Source organism: Pundamilia nyererei, unplaced genomic scaffold (assembly GCF_000239375.1).
Source record: "Pundamilia nyererei isolate P.nyererei 1_Seehausen unplaced genomic scaffold, PunNye1.0 scaffold00004, whole genome shotgun sequence".
Lineage (NCBI taxonomy): Eukaryota > Metazoa > Chordata > Actinopteri > Cichliformes > Cichlidae > Pundamilia > Pundamilia nyererei.
In genome coordinates this window covers 3,495,390-3,515,912 of record NW_005187405.1, presented here as the reverse complement: position 1 = coordinate 3,515,912, position 20,523 = coordinate 3,495,390, and the positions used below count along the sequence as shown (strand labels likewise).

The following is a 20,523-nucleotide window of genomic DNA, read 5'->3' as shown; positions in this document are numbered from 1 at the left end:
TTTCCAAAACTATTCACAACAGAGAAACCTGCAAACCCTCACTGCTCACTTTGAGGAAGTGGAAGCAGAAATGTGTGACTTTAAACATCATTTTAATCAATTAACCAGACAGCAGCTTTATTTGATTACACAGTTAGAAATAATTATACTGGCACTAATATGACCGTGGCTGTTACTGTGTGCTTTGCTGTGTGCCAACCTCATGTGGAATACGTATGAGTCGTACTGTTAAACCATCCTCACAGATCTGTCTTCTTGCAAGTAAAACAACGGCTAATGATGGGTTTCCTATAGCAAACTGTTCCTCACTGTTTAGCCACTGAATACAGCGCAAACTTGACTCAGGTCACCTCACTAAGAGATATTACACGTATAGTCGTGTGCTGTGAAAACTACATTCTGGACTGGATGGAAAACATTACAGTGTAGTGGCGTTACGTCATCGAATAAAAGCTCATTGTGAGGTTTGTGTAAAACATGTCAGAAAATGGTACATTTAAATAAAAAAACGCCCTGAGGTGAGTGTAGTTGTCATTTGATGCTATATAATTGAAATTGAATTGAAATTGAAAAAACTACTTGGCTTACTAGCTAACCGATGTCGTCTAATTGGTTGTTGGTCCAATCAAAGCAATGGTGGAACAAAACAAAGATGATCAGTTTGCTGTCGTATAAAACAGTCAGACCAGATTTCTCTCTCTCAAATAAAAAAAGGCTTCATCTTTGCTTGAAATATAATTGAAACAGTTACAGTAACTATTGATAATTTCCGATTGATCTACAAATTGATTGTCTCATATAAAGCCGTAATAATGTTGTCACCTTTTACAAGCTGTGAGAGGAGCTCACAATGGTGTATTTTGCTTTAGTTCTGATAGGATGGTGAGTTGATGCCTGCAGATCTACACACACTGCTAACACATGCACGGCTGGAGCCCGGGCACTTCTGCTGACGCCAAAAGGTGTCTGCATTGCAGTGCACCGTTTCCTTCTCCTCCCTCCTTCTCTCTCTCCACCCCTCTCCATCCTTCTTCCACCTTCACTCTCTCGGCCTCTCTCAGCGTTTCTCGTCTTTCTCTGTCTTTGCGTCACGTTAACTCTACTTAATGCGTGAAATTAAGCCAGAAATGATTTTCTCCTGAATTTTGGTGCAGTTAGCACTTTTCATTAAGCCTGCCTGTGCCGCTGCATTTTTCTCAGGCTGTAGCTGAATTTTATTAGCCCTCATTTTCAGCTCCAAGAGGTAATTCAAAGTTACGCAGCCAATTGAATTTTCGTGTCTGTGTTTGGTTGTACTCTTTGCCTCCTTCAGCGCGTTTTCTTGAAGGTTGCCGCAGCGCTAAATGACCCCATGTCCTTGCACACCTGTAGAAGTGCACATAAGGACCGGTGTGTGTCCACACGCCTCCGTCTTTGTGTGCTTCAGGTGATTTAGTGACAGTCGTTAAGTAAACAAATGGAGCCCATCGACTCTCTAACTCATCGACCTTCATTTGTCTGACGTGCCGGCAGGCTATTAGTTAATCTGTCTGGTCTTATTGTTACTCTGTGTCCTTGTGATTTCATTAGATTGCCTCTGCAAAGCAGAGGATCTGTATGTATTTATGGACTCAGCAGGATCATTTCGGTCACACTAGAGTTGAGGCTTTTCATTTTGGGTTATGGTATATCTGCAGAGAAAATGATGAGCTCATGGTTTTCTCAGTGCTGTGCTACAGAAGAATAACTCATGTCAGGAGAGGGAGGAGGAAGGGAGGGGAGCGTGGCAGTTTGTCAGAGACCGAATGGATATATAGAGAGAGCGAGAGGAAAAAGTGGGGGAGATGTAGTTTGGCGGCTGCCATTTGGTTGCTGTCCAGGAGGAAAAGCAGGAAAGTAGAGCAAGAAAAGAGGGGAAAGGGTGAGTGTGGGAAGAGCTTTGGAAAAGATGTGAAGGAGGTATTGCCTTTCTGGCGGTCATGAGGACACGTGTGTGCCAGAGTATGTGTGGAAAAGGCCCCGTGTTAATATGGCCATCTGGAAAGACGGGGGAGGGGGGGGAGGGGGGCATGACGGAGGAGGAGAGGAGCGGCATACGTGGGGAAGAGGGAGGGTTAGAGGAGAGGAGGGAGGAAGACGTGATGTGCACTACTGCAGCACTGTGGAGGGTGGGGCTCACACTGAGTCAAAGAACGTCTGGCGCACAAATTAGAGCTCCTTTAATTGCCCGTCTTCAAATTCACACCTCCGTGGAGCAGATGGAGTCAGATGTCCGGTGGCGTGTACAAGGCCTGCTTTATTTTCTCATTCCTCTTTGACTCGTCGCCCTCAGTGTTAAAACACTGAAACGAGAAAGTGACAAATGAGAGAGTGAGAGACGGAGCCTGAGCAGTAACTGATTTTTCTCTGCAGAGGGGCGTGTATCCCTCCATCAGCTCTCTGTTGAATAACGCAGAAAAATTTGGAGATTTTTGCAGATGTTTGCAAAAGAAAGACGGCTATCAGTCTCCACATCTGGGTAGGGGCAGGCGTGTAGGTGTAAAGTTGTGCAGTACAACCACTTGCGGGGCTCAGATGTCCCTGCACTTGTGATGTTTGTGGAGAACGACTTTTATTGTCTGTTTGCTCGGCTGTATTTTGTGCTTTACTATAAATGCCTTTGATCAGGGACACACGCACGCACACAGCTGTGGGAATGAATACCGATGAATTCCTGTTAGAAAATGTGCACGAGCGTACTGCAGCGCTTTACATGACAGGCGTCTGCCATCTCCACAGCCTTATAAGGCGTGTCTGTCACCGTGAGTGCTTTCTGTGCACAGACACGCACCACAAAGGTCTTTGTGGAGGCATAATAGATGGCACATGGCTCTTAAAATCTTGTTGTATTATCAACAGTAGCGTCTTTTTCCCCTGTGGATATCTGACCAGTCTGTAAATATGTAAGCAGCGACTGAAAACTGCCCGTCCTGCTCGTCCTCATCTTTCAGGCTCACACTTTTATCCCCATTACTCCAACATGCATGCACATGGACATCGTGGACTATAATTTCTGCACAGGCTTTGAGTACATAGACTATAAATTTAAAAGGCATCACATGATAGCTCGGCTATTATTCTTGCAGCATTAGTGGGCACTCAGACAAAAAACCAGCCCTGCTTTAAAACAATGTTAAGTGGCTGTGTAGGTGCGAGGACATTGTGTCAGGTACTCTCTAGTGCACTTTGAGTACCGGAGCCATTCATTTGAATTGAATGTCAAATACTGCAGTGGGTTTTACTGGATACAACTCAGGATTTTACAAGTCTGGAAAGTTATCAGGGCAGCGCGCTACTATCTTTCATCGCTCAGGCTGCAGGGTAAACAGCAGAAATTGCCCTTCATCTAATCTGCCAGGAATGTGCCTGTGTGGACCTATGCTGGTACTGCTGTGTGTACTGTAAAGACTCTGAAAACCACTGGAGGGGTTAGCTGTTACAAAGCTAAAATATATAGAAGACAAAAAGTTGGGTCAAACGCACTGCACTGAGACTTAACTTTTTTTGTGTTTTTTGTACTTTTACGATTTTAGTTTTTTCTATTTTCTGGTGTTTTCTTAAGTTACAGTCCTCTCAGGGCCACCATACTTTTGCCATGGCGAGGCTTCCATCCGTCCATTTAACAGGTTACTGTCAGTAACTTTGTTTTACTTTGACCCACAAAGTCAGTGGAAAACAGAATTGTTTCCCATCCACGGTGGGAGGGACTTAATTAGCTTCTGTTTCTCTGCATAGACCATAGAGCTGCTTCAGTATGGACAGTCTTACATTACCATAAAGAATAAAGAGAGCTACAGTAACTGTTGTCTGTCTACCAGGTTACAGAGAGTTATGTGCCTTAACTAATGTTCTCCATAAAATATGACAAATAAAATGCTGGATGTCAGTGCTTTTTTTTTCCTGATATAAAAAAAAAAGTCAGCTTAAAAATATCCTTATTTAAAAAATGAACATAAGTGATTTGTCACAATCATTTAAATTCATGTGGCTTCTCTGCTCAGAGCCCTGCACACACTCATGCACACACCTACCCAAGCCTCTTACCAATATTAAAGATTTAGTAGTTTTATGTAAATGACTTAAGAAAAGCTTCAATCACAGAAAAAGCTCAGCGAGTTTCATTTAAATCACGGTATTTCACTCTTTAGCTTCGCTCTAAGCTGCTTGGCGTCTCTCTCCGTTCGTCTGTCCAGCCGTCAGCCAGACGTCCTGCAGCACATCTGGAGGAGAATGCACACAATGTCAGACATCTGGCAATATCCTGAAGCTGCAAGAATTGAAAACAGTGTCTGTCTGCAGACGTTTTCATAAACGGCTCAATAAGTTTGGTAAGAATCATAAATTGGAGCTGTCCAAACAATCCTGGGCACCTGTGTAATGCGCTGCAGGTGAAACCAGCCACCATCCTCAGACGCACCAGCTTACACAACATATTTGTTTATATAAACAACTTAATAACTGATGTTTGTCAAGTCATGGTAAGCGTGAGAACCTGCTGCTTCTTCTGTTTTTCTGTTTGTTTGCATAGCTTCTGGTTTTGATGTGTTGGTTGGGGTTGGGATTCATATTAAATAATAAATTAACTAACTCAAGAACAGAGCTTACACTGGATAAGTATGAGCACTTGGTCTACATAACAGTATTTAATGTGTGCAAACGTAAGCACAGCTAACTTGAGTAGCATTTACTCACATCAGGTACAGCTGATCAAAGCATCTCAGCACGTATTTCCATGAGGTCAGAGCTCATTTTACTCCTGCGCGCTCTCTGCATGTTTAGACTGGCAGGACGACATGCCGTGATGACTCGGAGCACCAGTGGAAGTGTAAACTCATAGCGCTGAAGCAGGAGTTTGTTTCTTTGGAAAAGACTTGGTCACACTGGCTGTTGCATGTGGCTCTGTGGTTATGAATAGAGGCCTGTGCTAGACACAGCGCCTCACTGCTTGTTTTTGTCAGTTTGAGTCACTTTGATCATGGAGCTCCAGATTTTAGATGGTTGTTTAGTTAGGCTGGACGCACAGAGCAATGCTGAGGGAAGCAGCAGGCAAATATGCTTACACACACACACACACACATATATATACAATGTTTTTGACTGTAGGGTGACAGGAAAGGGAAGGGGAGGTCTGTTGGTCTGACCGGCCTGGAATGGGACTAGGAAGGCTGGGAGAATGTCAAGCTTTGTGTAGGTGTTGATGTTGCTTTTTTACAACCACTCAGATAAAGCCAATGACTCAAAATTGGACGAAATGTGCCTAATAGAAAAAAATAAGTATTTTTTTCCAGCGTTTAACAGTGAAGCAGTTTTACATGGCTTAAGGCAAGACGGATGGTGATCAGAAGGCAGCTGAGCAGCTGGTCTGGTTGGACAGACTGTGTGAAAGTGAGGTGGATTTTTTAAAAAACAAATGTGCCATTTATATAAATTACTTTCATGGTTTGTTTTTTTCCCCACACTCTTTTTGGCAACTTTGCACGTAAAAATTCCCAGTTGTCAGTCTGTTGCTTTTGGGAAAACCTTTCAAAGAAGAAGATAAAATAAAAATTTCAAATCTGTAGCTGACTTTGCCTTTTTAACTTGATCTGGCTGCTGTGTGTCTGTGCAGAGTTCCCACCTGGCGCTCATAGACACCCTGATGATGGCGTACACCGTAGAGATGGTGAGCGTGGAGAGGGTGATGTCCTGCATCAACAGGTACTCCACAGCCGAACCATCGAACGGCGACGGACGCATCCAGGAGCTGCCTTACGACACAGAGGATGCAATCACCACCTGGATCAACAAGGTACTCGTATACACAAACACAGGGAGATGTTGTCTCCACGAGTTAAATTAAGCCTTAAGCCGTTTACCAAGGTGGCTTTTTATCGTTTCACTCTACTTACTTTGTTCTCTGGATTTAGTAGACACTCAAGCTCCTGGAAAGTGTGTCAGTTCTTAATTCCTCCACTGTTTGTAAGAAATCTAATATGTTTGCAAGAGGAGAAGATGGAAAAACTGGCACCGTGCACATGTGATAATGCCAGAGAGATTCCCAGTCTCTGTTAAAGCAGGATTAGGAAGAATAGTTGTACCTCAGTGGGGCTTTAAAGCCTGTAAAGCCCCACTGAGGTACGACTATTCTAACCTTGTAGACTGTATATAAAAGAGTGACAGAGCCAGCGTGATGGTGGTTAGCAAGTCCAGTTGTGAAGCCTCAATCTGAGCATTTTTCACTGATGTTTTGAAATCGGATGTGATAAGCAAATAAGCAAATGATGGATCATAGAGTAGCCATTTCTTTCTGCTTTGTTCTCCTCTTTCACTGCAATCGGGAGCATAATTTAGAAAACAAGCTTTGTTGTGTTCAGTGAGTCTTATAAGTAGCAGTTGTCACTATGAGCTCACCAGGAAAATATCTGCTGAAGTCACAGGGCGGATTTCTATAAAACCGAACTTCTTTCTTCAGTCAGAGGAGGCGCCACCTGCTGACCACCTAATGAATACAGGTTAAAAGAGCTTTCACATTGGCTTCAACTTTCAGATCTCCATCCATCTTCTACATACAGTCAGTATTTTTAACAACTTGATAGTAGTCTCACCTGTTTCAGCTAAACTACGACCGATACAGGTTTGTTTTTGTTTTTTTAAACCAATACTGATACTGATTTGGTGATATAAAAATCTAATATTCAAAAATATTGCATGATGTTACTCTTCACTTCAGACATAAACATGAACAGATTTCCTAAAACTTGTTTGCACTCTGCCTAACTTTGCTGAGAAGTAGTGCCCTCTGGTGTACAAACTACGCAACAACAACACTCGTAACATCTGAAGGGTGTTTCTCCAGTCTTTACTTAATTTTTTAAAATTTTCATTCATAGGCTGTTCTTGCTGTCAGAAAGAGAGGCTGGGCTTGGATTGCAAAGGTCAAACTGAAAACACAGAACGTCAGCCAGACTTTGTTTATTGATTGCAAATCAGCATTAAAGTTCCCACAATTGGAAGCTGCAGTGGCTCAGGAGGTAGAGCATGTAATCTGCTAATCAGAAGGTTGGTGGATGGATCCCCGCCTCTTCCACTCTACATCCCAAAGTGCTGTCGGGAAAGACACTGAACCCCAAATTGCTCCTGATCCATCAGAGTGTGATTGCGTGTGTGATACTTAGAAAGTGCTTAAGGCATAGAATAAAGGGCTGTATGTGTGAGTGTGAATGAAGCGTGTGGTAAAAGCACTTTGAATGCTCAGAAAAGAAAAGCACTAATAAGTACCACTCCATTTACCATGTGCAATGTCTCTTACTGTTTCTCTCAGCATTACAGTTTCAGGATGGTTCTGGCCTGTGGAGAGACAATCAAAGCTAATGGTAACATTAGCATTACAGCTGCAGGACGCACTAAAACAAAGATTTTCTCATTGTTGTGGAACATCACATATCAAAAGTCAATTTAATCTAACTGGTCTTCAGCTCTTCGAATGACTGCCAGACTCTTGAGTTTGGTTTTACATCCATGCACAAACCAGCGTTTGTGCATGTGGCTGAGAGATTTTAGATCCTACAGTGTTAAACTTCAAATTACCAAAAAAAGAATAAATAAATTACACAGGCACGAGTGGGCTGTGCTGGGGGCATGGCTGTGTGTTAGCAGATTGCAAAAAATGACCTTATTTATACCCTTTTTATTTAATCTTTTTGGGGTGCCATGCAGAGGGTTCTCTGGCAAAGGGTAAAACTTAACTCTGGGGTCAATCCACCACCTGGATCCAGCTGAAAGCACTAACACGTACCCAACATGAACCCCGTTAACTCCAGCCAACTGTGTAAATTAGAAGGTTAAGCACATTCCTGGAGGGAAATTACACTCACAAAGCTTGTTCACTTAAAATTGTGTATTAAAGAGTGAGCCAACACTTTACGGTCCATCTCAACGAAAGGCCGACAAATAAGCACCAAAATAATAAGAAACATCCATAATTCAACAAAAAAACGACAATTTCCAGGAATACAAACAACACAGTATTTCAGTTTGATGCAATTCAAATTAAACAACTAGGGAAGTTTTACTCTTTACCAGGGAACCTTCTGGCTAGCACCCCAAAAATATCAAACAAAAAGAAAGAAGGTGATTCTTAAGTATTTGGAGACTTTTACAGTATTAGCAGTGACTATTTATATTAAAAATCCATTCAAATTTACCTTCAAGATGACAGCAGTTTGATCTCTGTTATTGCAGCGCTTTTAAAGATTGCTTGGTCACATTAAGTGGTTTTTACTGTCCTTGATGAGTGTTTGAGGAGTAAGCTGAGTGTGAAACAGCCTCATCTCAAAGATGAATTCCTTTCTTTCTCCTTGAAATAATAAAACAAGCCTCAGTACAGATGTACTTACATCAAATGTAAGATCTTCTTATCATCAGCCATAATCCTTTCTGGAAGAACTCATGTGCTGTCTGCTTCAAGGCCAAAGGCGGAAAGATGCACACTTTGCAGGATTTATTTACAGATACACACTTGGTAAAACATTGACAATTGTGTCTCTGCGTAGCCCCGAGGCGTGGCACGCAATGGCGGGGGGGAATGGCTGATGTGACCATGTGTATCCTCTGAAAACAATAAAAACAAACCTTTAAACCTGTGCTTGCATCAGAATTTAGCCGAGTTCTGTATATTTATATTTAGCTTCAGTCGTTGATGGGTGGAGGTGGTGGTGACAAACAATCTTCTGTTTGATGTGTGCCTTCTTACTATCACCGCCGGTTTTTCAAGTCTTCAGCACAGACTCACTATTCACTTTCAGTGTGCACCAGATGCTCGTCTGACTTTTGATCTCGTTGCCTTTCTCGTTCCTTCTCTTTCTCTGAAGGTAAATGAACACCTGAGGGACATCCTTGTAGAGGAGCAGAAGTTGAGAGAGGCTTCACTGCAGGAGTCAAACGCCACAGCGCTTAAAGTAAGAACGCACGCATAGACTGAAATAAAAAATTCCACGAATGATCCAAATAACAGGGTGTTCAACGACCTGCTGATGCCTGTGCTTTAAAACTCCTGTTATTAGAACTGCAAACATGGGGAGACTGTTAGCTCTTTTTATTAGCACCTCCCCCTCCCTCTCTCCGGCTGCTACTTCAATCATGAAACTGCTTAATGATCAGCTGATCGGCTTTTCTGTCGTGAGTCCGTCTCTCTTCTTTGTTTTTGGCCCACTTTGCACCAGAAAGAGGAAACCAGCGGCTGAGCAACAGCAACACGTTTAACCTTGATAAGCTGTTGTTAGAATTTATTTAATATTACTTTCTACACCAGGATCTTTTTCTACGTAGCTCACGCTGGTAACTGTGCAGGGCCGGATCTAGCAAAGTTTAGCCAGGGGGGCCGATAGGGCATTAACAGGGAAAAGGGGGAACGAAGACATACTTTTCTTTCTTATTCTCATTTAAAATGTCTAGCTTTTAATAAATAATAATCTGAATCTTACACCCAAACTTTTAATCTGATGTAAAATATATAGAAGTCCATTACTGTATATAGTAACTGTTAAGTCTAATATACCCTAGTAAGCCATACTACTTTTTCCTTTGGGAAGATACCATCCGTGCAGTCTGCAGTTCTGTTGAAGAAAGATGCTGAATCTATTTAAATATTGTAGAAAAATAATTTATTTCTGTGCATTTTTTTTCACACTGCATCAAATTAAAGTTGATTACGTCGATTAAGCATCATGAGGTGGAGGGTGGGGGGTGGTTCCCTATATTTTTTTTTTTTTTTTTTGGGAGTTTGCAACCCTGTTAGTTAGGTTGCTTAATATTTCTGCTAAGTACTCTTTAAAATAACAGAACAGGGAGGATGGTGCAAGTTTAAGTTTATTAGATTGATCAGTTTTGCTGAACTATGAAATATTTTGGGTGCAGTGTATTTTTTACATACAGGTATAACAGAATAGCTTTAGTGTTGTTGTTTATTTAAACTCAAGTATGAACTTATACAAAATGCAGCAAGATATTAAAAAACAGTTTTATTGATTTAAAAACACTATATCGGATTCATATCGGTATTGACCGATATCCAAATTTATGGTATCTGTATCGGACTTAAAAAAAGTGGTATTGTGCCATCTCTAATTAAATCTATTTTTGAATTCTTTCAATTACTTCACATTTTATCACCAATTGCGTTCATATTATTGGATTTTAAATGTGTGGAGATACATACACACACACACACACACACACACACACCCGCACATATGCAGTCACATGCAGCTCAGTACACGGGGCTCTGTGAATCAGAGGAACAGATGAGCTCAGTCTCAGACCAGCTGCAGAGAAATGTTGGCAAGAGTTGCCACACTGCTGTTAAAGGAGACAAAGAAATGTGCGGGGAAGCCAACGAGAGAAAGGGTGACAGACACAGGGGTGGAACAAAACAAGAGAGAGAAAAAGAGGGAGGAGGGATAATCAGAGATGGAGGAAAGGGAGAAATGACACCACAGTGAGAGACACTCAGGAACTTTGTCAGCTGTAGCAGAAGAGAGGCAGTGTCATCCTGCAGGCCTCGTAGTTATGCAACGCTTCGAGCCAGTCTACTGGCACAAACACACTGCAGTCAGATACCATCCTCTGCTGCTCACTTAACCGTGAAGCTACAGTGCGGTGCTTTGTCGGGCCTCGAGTTCTAAAACAGGCACAAGATGGCGAACGTTTAAAAATGGAAAAAAAGATTTTTATCTCACCAAGATGGAGTACAAACGGGGGAAGGGGGGATCACTTGTGTCAGGTGGAAATGATTAGCTATACTCTAACTCAGAGAGGTAAACACTGATTGAATGGAGTGAAAGGACTAATTTCAGAGATGCAATTCAAGGAACATGCCTTTGTTTAGGATCTAGAATCTTCTCCAGGCCTGTGTGCCTCTGTGAGGAATGTTGGTCAGAGCCCAAAACTTAGAAATGGAAGTTGATGCTGACAGCAGAGAAAGTGTAGTGTCCTCTAAAGCTAGTGGGGTACATCATCTGGGAAACATGAATGTCTTTTTCTAGCAACCCACAGAACTGACAGATAGTTAGCCCAGGTAACAGACACAAAATGTTGATTTGACCTCTTTCATGCAGTGAATTAAAGGGGCATTCATACAGGAAGTGAGTAAGCTGCAGTGACAGGATGTTTAATACCTTAGGTTACCTAGGCAACCGGAGTATGGAATGTCCACCAGCAGCGAGTGAATCACTTCCTGAGTGGACACCTTAACTCTAAAACATGCTCACAGGTTAGTTCAGCAGCCCAACAGTAACAGTATCTTCTTATTAGATATTTGTTAGCGATTCACACAAATATGAACCTTTATAATGGCCGCGCACGGAAAGTGAGGGCATCGTCAGAGTCGGCTGGATTCCTCCTCTGGGGAGCATGAATGTGCGGTGCACCCACAAAGTTACACTGCAGTTCACAGCTGAAAACACACAGTGTCGTGGATGAACCTGTTCGCAGGCAACAGGTTGTAAGTTTCCTGCACAGTGTCACTGTGAGTGTGTTTCCTCATATGGAGCAGAATTAACTGGCTCTTCAAAGAACTGCAGGACGTCACGAGTGGTTAAGTCAGTTAGACGAGAGCTTTTATCTGCTGTGGGAGTTTCTTGGCACGTTTTCTATTGCTTACTGTCTGTTTTGTGTTAATATAGTGACAGAGAGAGAGATCAGTGCCTATCTGTGATTGCGCTGTGGTAACACACACGCGGGGTGTGTGACCTATCAAGGCTTTGTTAAAACAAGTTAGAACAAAGGAAGGCTACAGCCTTTTTAAGGTTTTGAGAAATAGCTGGACGCTCAGTCAGTCAGCTGCTTTCCTCCATGCTCCATCACACAGCTCTGTCTTTGCAGTGTCAGAGAGATAGAAGTCTATTCACTTATTAGGATTTTTTACATGTACACACACACTGTGCAAACACACACTCTCACACCAGAGGATGAGCACAAGACACTTCTCAGTGGGGCTTGTTTATTCTAGGATTGTGTGAAAAGTCGTTAACTATGGTCTTATGACCAAGCACTCAGCGTTTCTTTGTGTGGACTGAGACTTTAGGTCTTAATCGTATTATTGAGCAGAAAGTTAGAAAACACACAATGTTGGATCGTTACACAAGATTTAGGATCTTAGTTGCAAAAATTAGGTCATGTTTGTGGCTCTGTAAAGTATTTTTAGCTTTAGGTTTCGAGTGCTTATTAGTTTGCAGCTTGTGTCAATAACTTTTCAAAAGGCTGCATTAAGTTTAATGGAACAAACTGAGAAGACAGGCCAAGAAATGAGGGATTAGACTTTGGATGCAGATCTGACTTTGAAACAGGCCTGTGCACATTTAAACTACAATTAAGTGTAAAATAAAACTGCAAGTCCTGCCTGAGCACAAATGGACTGGGAAGATCAAATCTGCAGTTAGTCTGGGGACCATGAATGAATATGACAAACTCGCTGACTGTTTTTATTTTGCCCAATTAGTTATTCCCATTAGCTCTCTGTACATTGTGTTAATAACTCATTTGCAATTGAAAAGGAGCTGAAATTAGGCAATACACATTATATCTAAATACTGAAAATATAAATCACCTTGAACCTAAACTACAGCCTTCTATCTCAAAACACGTTGCTGCGTAGTATTTGTGACTTTGTGTGGTCTCTTTATGTATGGTACACATTATGATTACATTTACTTATTATAAATAAACATCCTCACTGACATTAATCCAGTTACATTACTTAAAGACACAGTAGGCTTTTTGACTAAGAGGAATAATTGTTTATTTTGATGATTGTGATTTATTGGTAAGGTACACTGCTAAAAAAAAAAACGCCTACAATTGATTGGATGAATGAGAATTATGCAAAATTGGAACATAAGGCGCTTGAAGCCAGTCGTTTAAGAAATACTTGGCAGCGGGTTGGTTGAGCAATCTGACTCTTGTCACACCTATGAAACATAGACAGACCCAGACAGCTGTGACCTTATTGGCCAGTAGCTTCTCAGAGGTTGCTGATTGGTTCAAACCAACTTTGTTTGGTTACAGATGCTTAAATTAAACTAGCTTAAAGTTGTAATAATGCAGGTAAATAATACTTAAATTTTTTATTTGTATTAAATCACAAGAAATGGGGTGCAGCAAAAATAAGTGGTGTAAATAAAGTTCAGGGTCATATGTACCCATATGGAAAAGATGTATATAAATCTTATAAAGTTTGTATCTGTCTTGTGTGAAACTTGTATGAAAAGCATACAAGAGTGAAAACAGATATAAGATCCCTTGAAAAATTATATAATGAAACTTGTATGTTTTGGATACTTACTAAAACAATATATGAAAGTAATGAGAAAGTGGCCACTTTCATGAGTAAATCATAAGTTTTTACTATTTCTTTTCCATGTGGGTAAACATGGGCACCTATGGGTGTATGACACAACTAAACTTCTGCTTTAGCAGATGCATCCCGTGATTCTCACTGTGTGTTTTGATGCTGATTTCAAATGTGTGAAGAAAGTAACACATTTTAAGTATTATATAGCTTTTGTAGAGGTATTAAGATGGTGTTTGTTCATGAGTCCTAGCAGCTGTAGCATATTTTTCCCTGCTGTTGTTTGTGGAAACGCCTAACACCTAACATTCTCTCCTGTTGTTGTCCGATCATCATCCACCATCAAGTCTCCTAGCAAATGGTACTGGAGATTAGTACCTGTAAGTCGACTCATACTTAGAAACACCTCTTCAACAAACCCGCCAACTTCCTCCTCTCCCAAAAATCCCCCCGTCCCTTCACATTCACCTCCCGACTTGCCTTGTCAGTCACTGCATGCGGCCCTGACCCTCGTCATGGTTTGGTCAGACACCCCCGACCCTTCAAACCCAACCATCGTTTTCACATCTTAGACAAAAATCATAGTGACCATTTATGACCTGTCATTAGGGAGCTACACCTATACTACTGGGCTATGCATAGCTCTTATGAGCACATAAACATCAGATCTTCTACTGAGTAATTTTATTGAACATAATCGCTCTGTTGTATGTGATAATTATTTTGTCTTCATGGGCAAACTAAGAATACCGATGCCCTGAATGTGTATAATAATATGTAGTAAAGTTGTTGCTGTGGTTTTGATTGTCCCAGAGGGACATGGAGAAAACTTGCAGGGAGGAAGGATGCACTCACACACATTATTATTTAACTCTAAATCACACACATTGTCTGCTGCAGCACCAGAGCTTCAGACTGCCTCAGTGCCACTGAGTTCTCAGTAGATGTTGAAATGGTGCAAACCGTTCATTTGCTAGCATGCATGCAGGGAACTAACCACACCTCACAACCAGTCGCAGAGAGCAGGGTTGTGAGGGTTATGAACAGTGTTGGGAAGGTTACTTTTAAAATGTATTCCGTTACAGAATACAGAATACATGCCCCAAAATGTATTCTGTAACGTATTCCGTTACGTTACTCAATGAGAGTAACGTATTCTGAATATTTTGGATTACTTAATATATTATCGTGCTTTTTACAACAACGTGAATGTACTATTGCTGTGTGATTTATTACTATTACTGAAGGTCCGCGACTCCGAACTGTAGTAAAGGGACCTTTGACTAATACGGCGGGGTCCCTGTCGGCTCGTAGCCGAAAAATAGCTTTATTTTGTTGTGTGGGTCAACTTTTCTTCCGAGAGACAGAGAGAGGCGTTGAAAGGCTGCTCCAACGGAACTTATTGTTTTCGGAGGAAAACACGAACACAGTGTACAGTCGAGTCTTAATAGCTTACTTACAACTGGGCTCGTCAGGCACTCTTCTTGGCTGCAGTGGTTATTATTATATTTACATGCTTCCAGCTCCCGTTTTTCCTCGACGACAACTCGTACCTTTCCACTCTCTTTTTCTCCCTCCTCGCGCTCACAGACACATAACGTGTATGGCAGTCCATTCTCCCTGCAACACGGACTACACTGCCCATGATGCTACATTCTTTAGAGCTATGCTTGTAGCATTCTGCCTGTTAGCTTAGCACAACAACAACAACGAAAAGGCGCTCTCTCACCCAGGAAACACACAGTCGCAGAGAGAGAGAGAGCGTCGCCCTGTAACCATGGCAACCGTAACGCTGCCGCCTGGAACAAAAGAACGTAGCTGTCAAACAAAACCCAAACAGTCCTGACCCGCGACAAAATGAAACAGGGAAGTACCCCAGTGTATTCCATTTATTTCAACAAAGTAACTGTATTCTGAATACCACCTTTTTAAACGGTAACTGTAACGGAATACAGTTACTCATATTTTGTATTCTAAATACGTAACGGCGGTACATGTATTCCGTTACTCCCCAACACTGGTTATGAATATGCGTCCTTCTTACCATTTATAACATGATAAATCTTATTGAGGTGTGGCTTAACTGAATGTTTGTTTGCATGAAGATGTTAATCTGTATTATTTCAGGTGTGTGTGTGTTTGAAGATCCTCAAATTAACACTTCTACCTTACCCGTGTGTGTGACTGATTGGAGCATGGAGATGTGGTTGTATCGATAATCAGAGAGCCGGCTGTACACACCCACCGCGATGACACATGTAGCTGATGTCTCTGTGCCGTTGCCATGGTTTCAGGCTCGCTACAGGAAGGAGCATGCCCAGAGGAGCGCGCCGTCGCTCCCCCTGGTGGAAAACCTGCTGAAGGACAACACAGATGGCTGCGCCCTGACTGCGCTGCTGCACTTCTACTGCCCGCAGGCCATCAGACTGGAAGGTCTGCAACCATCCCCCTCTTCTGTTAACTATCCACACTTTAGTGTGTTACCTTTATTACACACAAGACTGCAAGACGAAACTCAGTTCAAACACACATATTAAAGGACAGAATAGCGCACATCAAACTAACCACAGTGACTTTCAGTCAGAGCACAAAAAAGTCACTGTTCTCACTGCCAGCCTCTTACAATAGCTTAACAAAGAGTGTATTAATAATACTTGCATTGTGCATAAGCGAGTGTTATAAATGCAAAACCTAATCCTTATATTTCACAATATGCATTTGTTGATAGTGGTATAAATAGAGGGATAGAGGAAGAAAAAGGGTACTAGGATTCATGGAGAACAAAGCCGTGTTTCCTCTGAGCTTGCCCAGACTGTCGTTTTTGAAAATGCCCCGGGTTGGAATGTGATTGGTCACGAGGGCTGTGTGAGGGAGAGGTGGAGCCGGCTGCTATTTCAAAGACAAACAACTCTGGGGTTCGACTGTAGTTCGCAGGAAGATCTCAGGCATGTGAACCAGATGTGAAAACAAGCTGTGCTTCGTTAAGGTTTCTTGTTGGCAGCTTGATTTACTCTACTGTCTTCACTTTTTTTTATTTTATTTTTTTTAAGTAAAGCGCAGAATGACATCACAGCAGAGAAACCAGCTGCCGTAGTCTTCCGTTGCCTTGTCAGACCTCCTACACATACACGGGCCGTCCTTATAGTAACGTCAGGGGATAAAAATCCTGATGATTCATCTAGAAGCACTTGAAGAGGGTTTGAACGTTTTCGTCACAAATTATTTCAAGGAGCTTAAGTGATTCAAATGAGAGGCTTCTTATGACAAATGCAGGAAAATTAAGAGTCATTTCCTCCTCCTCTAGTCTTTTTTTAAACATAAACTCTTATCGTGTCCTCGGCTTCCTGTGTGGCGCGTTACCCTTTCCTTGTGTCTCTGTGTTTGACCCCTCCCCTTTGCTGAACAGATATCTGCCTCAAGGAGACCATGTCCCTGGCTGACAGTCTGTACAACCTACAACTGGTGCAGGAGTTTTGCAGGAACAACCTCAACCACTGCTGCCACTTCACCCTGGAGGACCTGCTCTACGCCCATGCTTCTATAAAGGTTGGTCTAACTGGATGTAGACAGTTCTGCTTTCACGGTGAAAGGAGATGGAGAAATGGTGAGACGTTTTTGGAGGGGGAAGAGCAAGAGTGGGAAATTACGCATGGGCAAAAATGAGTCACTCAAGGAAAAGTTTGAATGTGAGTAGGCTTGGCTCTTACAGGGATTGCTATTGTGTGTATGGTTCTGTGTGCGTGTCTATGTATGTATATGTTAGAGAGAGACAGATTACAACAGACTGTGTGTGCTGGTGCTTTCAGAGTGCAGTGTCTGTACTTTTGAGAGACTCCCTTCACTCCATCCCACTCCCTTCTCCAACAGAGGACAGATTCACATCTCTGCCCGCCTCTCTTGTTCTTCTCTCTTCATGTCTCTCTTGTTCTTGTGAAAAAACAAACAAAAAAAAGACTTTTATAGACACAGAGCTCCTCCTTTCATGCTTATTTGGTTATGGTTAGGAGACCTACTTTAAGAGCACCCCTGTGCCATCCAAACACCAGTGCAGCAGTGGCAGTGTGGGTAAATAGTATGCAGAGAGTGTGGGAAGGAACATTAAGATTCAAGCCATGATCCGAGCACGCTGGGACTTTCCATTCCTCAAAAAAAATAAAACATCAGAAGGTTTTCGTATTTGCACACTGTTTTCCTTCATTTCTCATCCACTACATAAATTTTAGTGTGTGTGTGTGTGCATGTTGACTTTTTAGTGGTACAGTACTACAACACGATCACGAAGGCCAGCTCAAGGCTCTGGCACACTGCCCGTCCACCACAGACTCACTGCGCACAGAATCTTAACAAGTGTTTGTCTGCATGTGTCTGTTCATTTTCAGTACATTACTTTAAGTAAACACAGAGGAGTAGAGGTCACAGCTTTCAGCTCTCGTTCTTTCCTTGTTAGGTACAGCAGGTAGTTCTGCAGATTTTTACCCAGGATGCCCTTCTTGACACAACCTCGGATTTGGGTCTCCTCTCGGGATCAATCTCAGGATCTTTTGCTTGTTAGGTGAACGTGTAAACCATTACACTAAAGACTCACCTTGTTAGAGAAGAAATAAACTGACAAATTAGTTTTCTACGGATCATCGTCTTTGCAGACCTCCTGAGCCTATCTGGTTATTACACGAACACATGCACGACTCGCGCTGCTTTCTGCATCCCTCCGTGCACATGTTAATTTAAACTCCAGATGGTGTTTTTTGGCAGTTTTCAAAAGGTGTATGGATTTGATATTAAGTAAATCAGACAGTCAAACATTTGGAAGTACATGCACACAAACCCCAGAGTGAGACAGGCTGCTGACTTGCTGTGACCTCATTAATCCATCCAGATGTTATCTGTTATGATTGGTAGCACCTTTACAGAGACACGGAGGGAGAAGTCAAGTGTTGTGCTCATTGTCATTTACTAATATCTCCAAATTAACCATTAAGCTGGTGTGGTCTTGCAGAGTAACTACCTGGTGTTTATGGCTGAGCTTTTCTGGTGGTTCGAAGTGGTTAAACCGTCATTTGTACAGCCCAGAATCTTCGACCCGAACGGTATAGTACAGCTTTACAACAATATTAGCACGCTGTTGGTAAATGATTGAAAAGCTGAATATTGACTGTATGTTTTTGTATGCAGCCTGTGAGCCTGTATCCTGTAGAAACATGGCTCCTGTGTCCAGTCCAGTCAAACAGAGCTATGCAGACAGACCTTTGAGCCCAGAGAAAATTCCTTCTGAAGGTAACGATCGATCATCTGCTGTGATACAGATGTTTTAGAGCATTTCTGATGATTCGTTATTCAGCAGTGTGGAAATAAGTGTGAAAAAGAGGCAAGAACATAAAACAAAAAAACAAAGAGCTTTATTTGACTCATACAATAAAATAATGTACTCTGAAAGTCACTGAGGGGCGTTAATACTAACCAGTGCATGGTTTTGTTTTGAATCAAGATGCCCTCTAGTGGCTGATTTGCAGCAGTAGAAACAATCTAAACATAGCACTGTAAAAGTAAACACTTACTGCGCACACAGTGTGTGTAAATATTTTCATACAGCCAATAAGTCTCTTAAACAAATATACTCTGCGTCTCTGACAGGTGTAATGAAGAGATCTACCTCCATGTCTTATGTTGATGGCTGTGTCGGGACTTGGCCCAAAGAAAAACAGTAAGTGCTTGAAATCCAACAGCCCTGCTAAACTGTGCCTTCTTTGGCCTAAGTGGACCTTTTTTTCCTCATTAAACTAACAATTCTTCTCCTTTCCTCTTCTTTAGGTCCTCCTCTCGAGGAATCTCCTTTGAAATTCCTCTGGATGGAGACCCAACCTTCCCGCTCGATGAGGCTCCCTCCCTGCGCGGCATGACGCGCTCGGCCAGCAGCGACGGCCTTGGGTTCAAAGTTCACTACGCGTCCCGAGGAGGCATGAAACGCCAGCTCTCCATGATGCCTGTCAGTGTAAACGGCCAGAGCAGACACATACCAGAGGAGGATGACGACTTCACCTCACACAAGCCTCTGGGACGGAACAACACATTCACAGTCAAGAGCCAAAGCAGGTACAGTATAGCGGGCTTGTTTTGATCCATACGTAATGGCTCCTGCCAGCTTTAAATGATGTTAGGGATGCAAAAAATAATGTTTTTTAATTAGTTTTACACATGTAGGTGGTGATTGAATGTAATAAATGCTCTTTCTAGAAAACAATTTATTTGTAGCATGTTGACATGGTGACACCAGATGGATTGATGGATGGTAGCTGGATAGGTGATGGTTGAAAGTTGAGATATAAAGGGTATCCAACACTTTCTTTCTGATTCTCACTGAGCAGGAAGTTAAAAGATTCCTCTAACCTGCACTGTGACTGTAATCGGTTAATTTACGTGTCTCTGTTCTCAGGTATTCTAACGGGGTCCTGCCAGACAGAAACAGCCCCAGCCACGCTGGCCACATCAGCCCATCAACTCCCCCGAGCATTGAGGAGGCCTTGAAGATTATCCATGACACTGAAAGACCACACGCTAGCTTGGGGATGGGGGATGGAGATAATGCCTTCTTTCTCCATGGTGCAGAACCTTCAGACCTTCCAGGAGCCCAAGGTAGAGGAGATGACCTGAGTCCAGCAAAGGCGCGACTCAATGACCACGATCCTAACTCTGTATCCACTGATGAAGTCGACACAGGGATCCATGTGAGGACCGAAGACATCCAGAGCTTGGATGAGGACTCGTCCTCGCTTAGAGACTATTCAGATATGGACCCAGACTGTGAGGCCATGACCCGGTCGTGTCCTCTGCCGGACAAGCTAGAAGGGGGAAGAAGCAAGGAAGGAGGACGCAAAGGGGTCGGTGGCCCTAACCCTGAGAGTGAACGGGGAGATGGAGTTGACAGAAACAGCCCCTGTCCCAGTTCAGCGCCCACGCTGCCCAGATCACACACAGTCAGCCCTGTCTCATCTTCCGGTGGTTCCGGAGGTGGCTTGGTGCGGATGACGAGCTTCGCGGAGCAGAAGATCAGAAAGCTGGAGGGAAGGAGCAGTGGAGGGACCACGCCAGAGAGTTCAGACCTCAATGTCCCCTATACGCACTCACCAAAAAACATTTCATCTCAGGTTTGTCATTCATTCTGAGCCACTCGCACAAATCTTTCT

The 20,523-nt window shown here is 42.6% G+C and overlaps 1 protein-coding gene across 3 annotated transcripts in view; it reads left to right on the top strand.

Moving 5' to 3' along the window:
• Positions 1-20,523, top strand: part of camsap2b (calmodulin regulated spectrin-associated protein family, member 2b) — a 33,302-nt gene that overhangs the window by 6,413 nt on the left and 6,366 nt on the right. For 2 of the 3 annotated variants that reach the window (XM_005721210.2, XM_005721208.2), the window contains exons 3-12: positions 5,627-5,806; positions 8,868-8,954; positions 13,690-13,722; positions 15,637-15,775; positions 16,749-16,888; positions 18,339-18,429; positions 18,515-18,616; positions 18,974-19,043; positions 19,151-19,432; positions 19,773-20,484. In XM_005721210.2, the coding sequence (XP_005721267.1) occupies positions 5,627-5,806; positions 8,868-8,954; positions 13,690-13,722; positions 15,637-15,775; positions 16,749-16,888; positions 18,339-18,429; positions 18,515-18,616; positions 18,974-19,043; positions 19,151-19,432; positions 19,773-20,484 (1,836 nt within the window). The remainder of the gene's footprint in view (positions 1-5,626; positions 5,807-8,867; positions 8,955-13,689; positions 13,723-15,636; positions 15,776-16,748; positions 16,889-18,338; positions 18,430-18,514; positions 18,617-18,973; positions 19,044-19,150; positions 19,433-19,772; positions 20,485-20,523) is intronic. The other variant, XM_005721209.2, reaches the window with a different exon arrangement.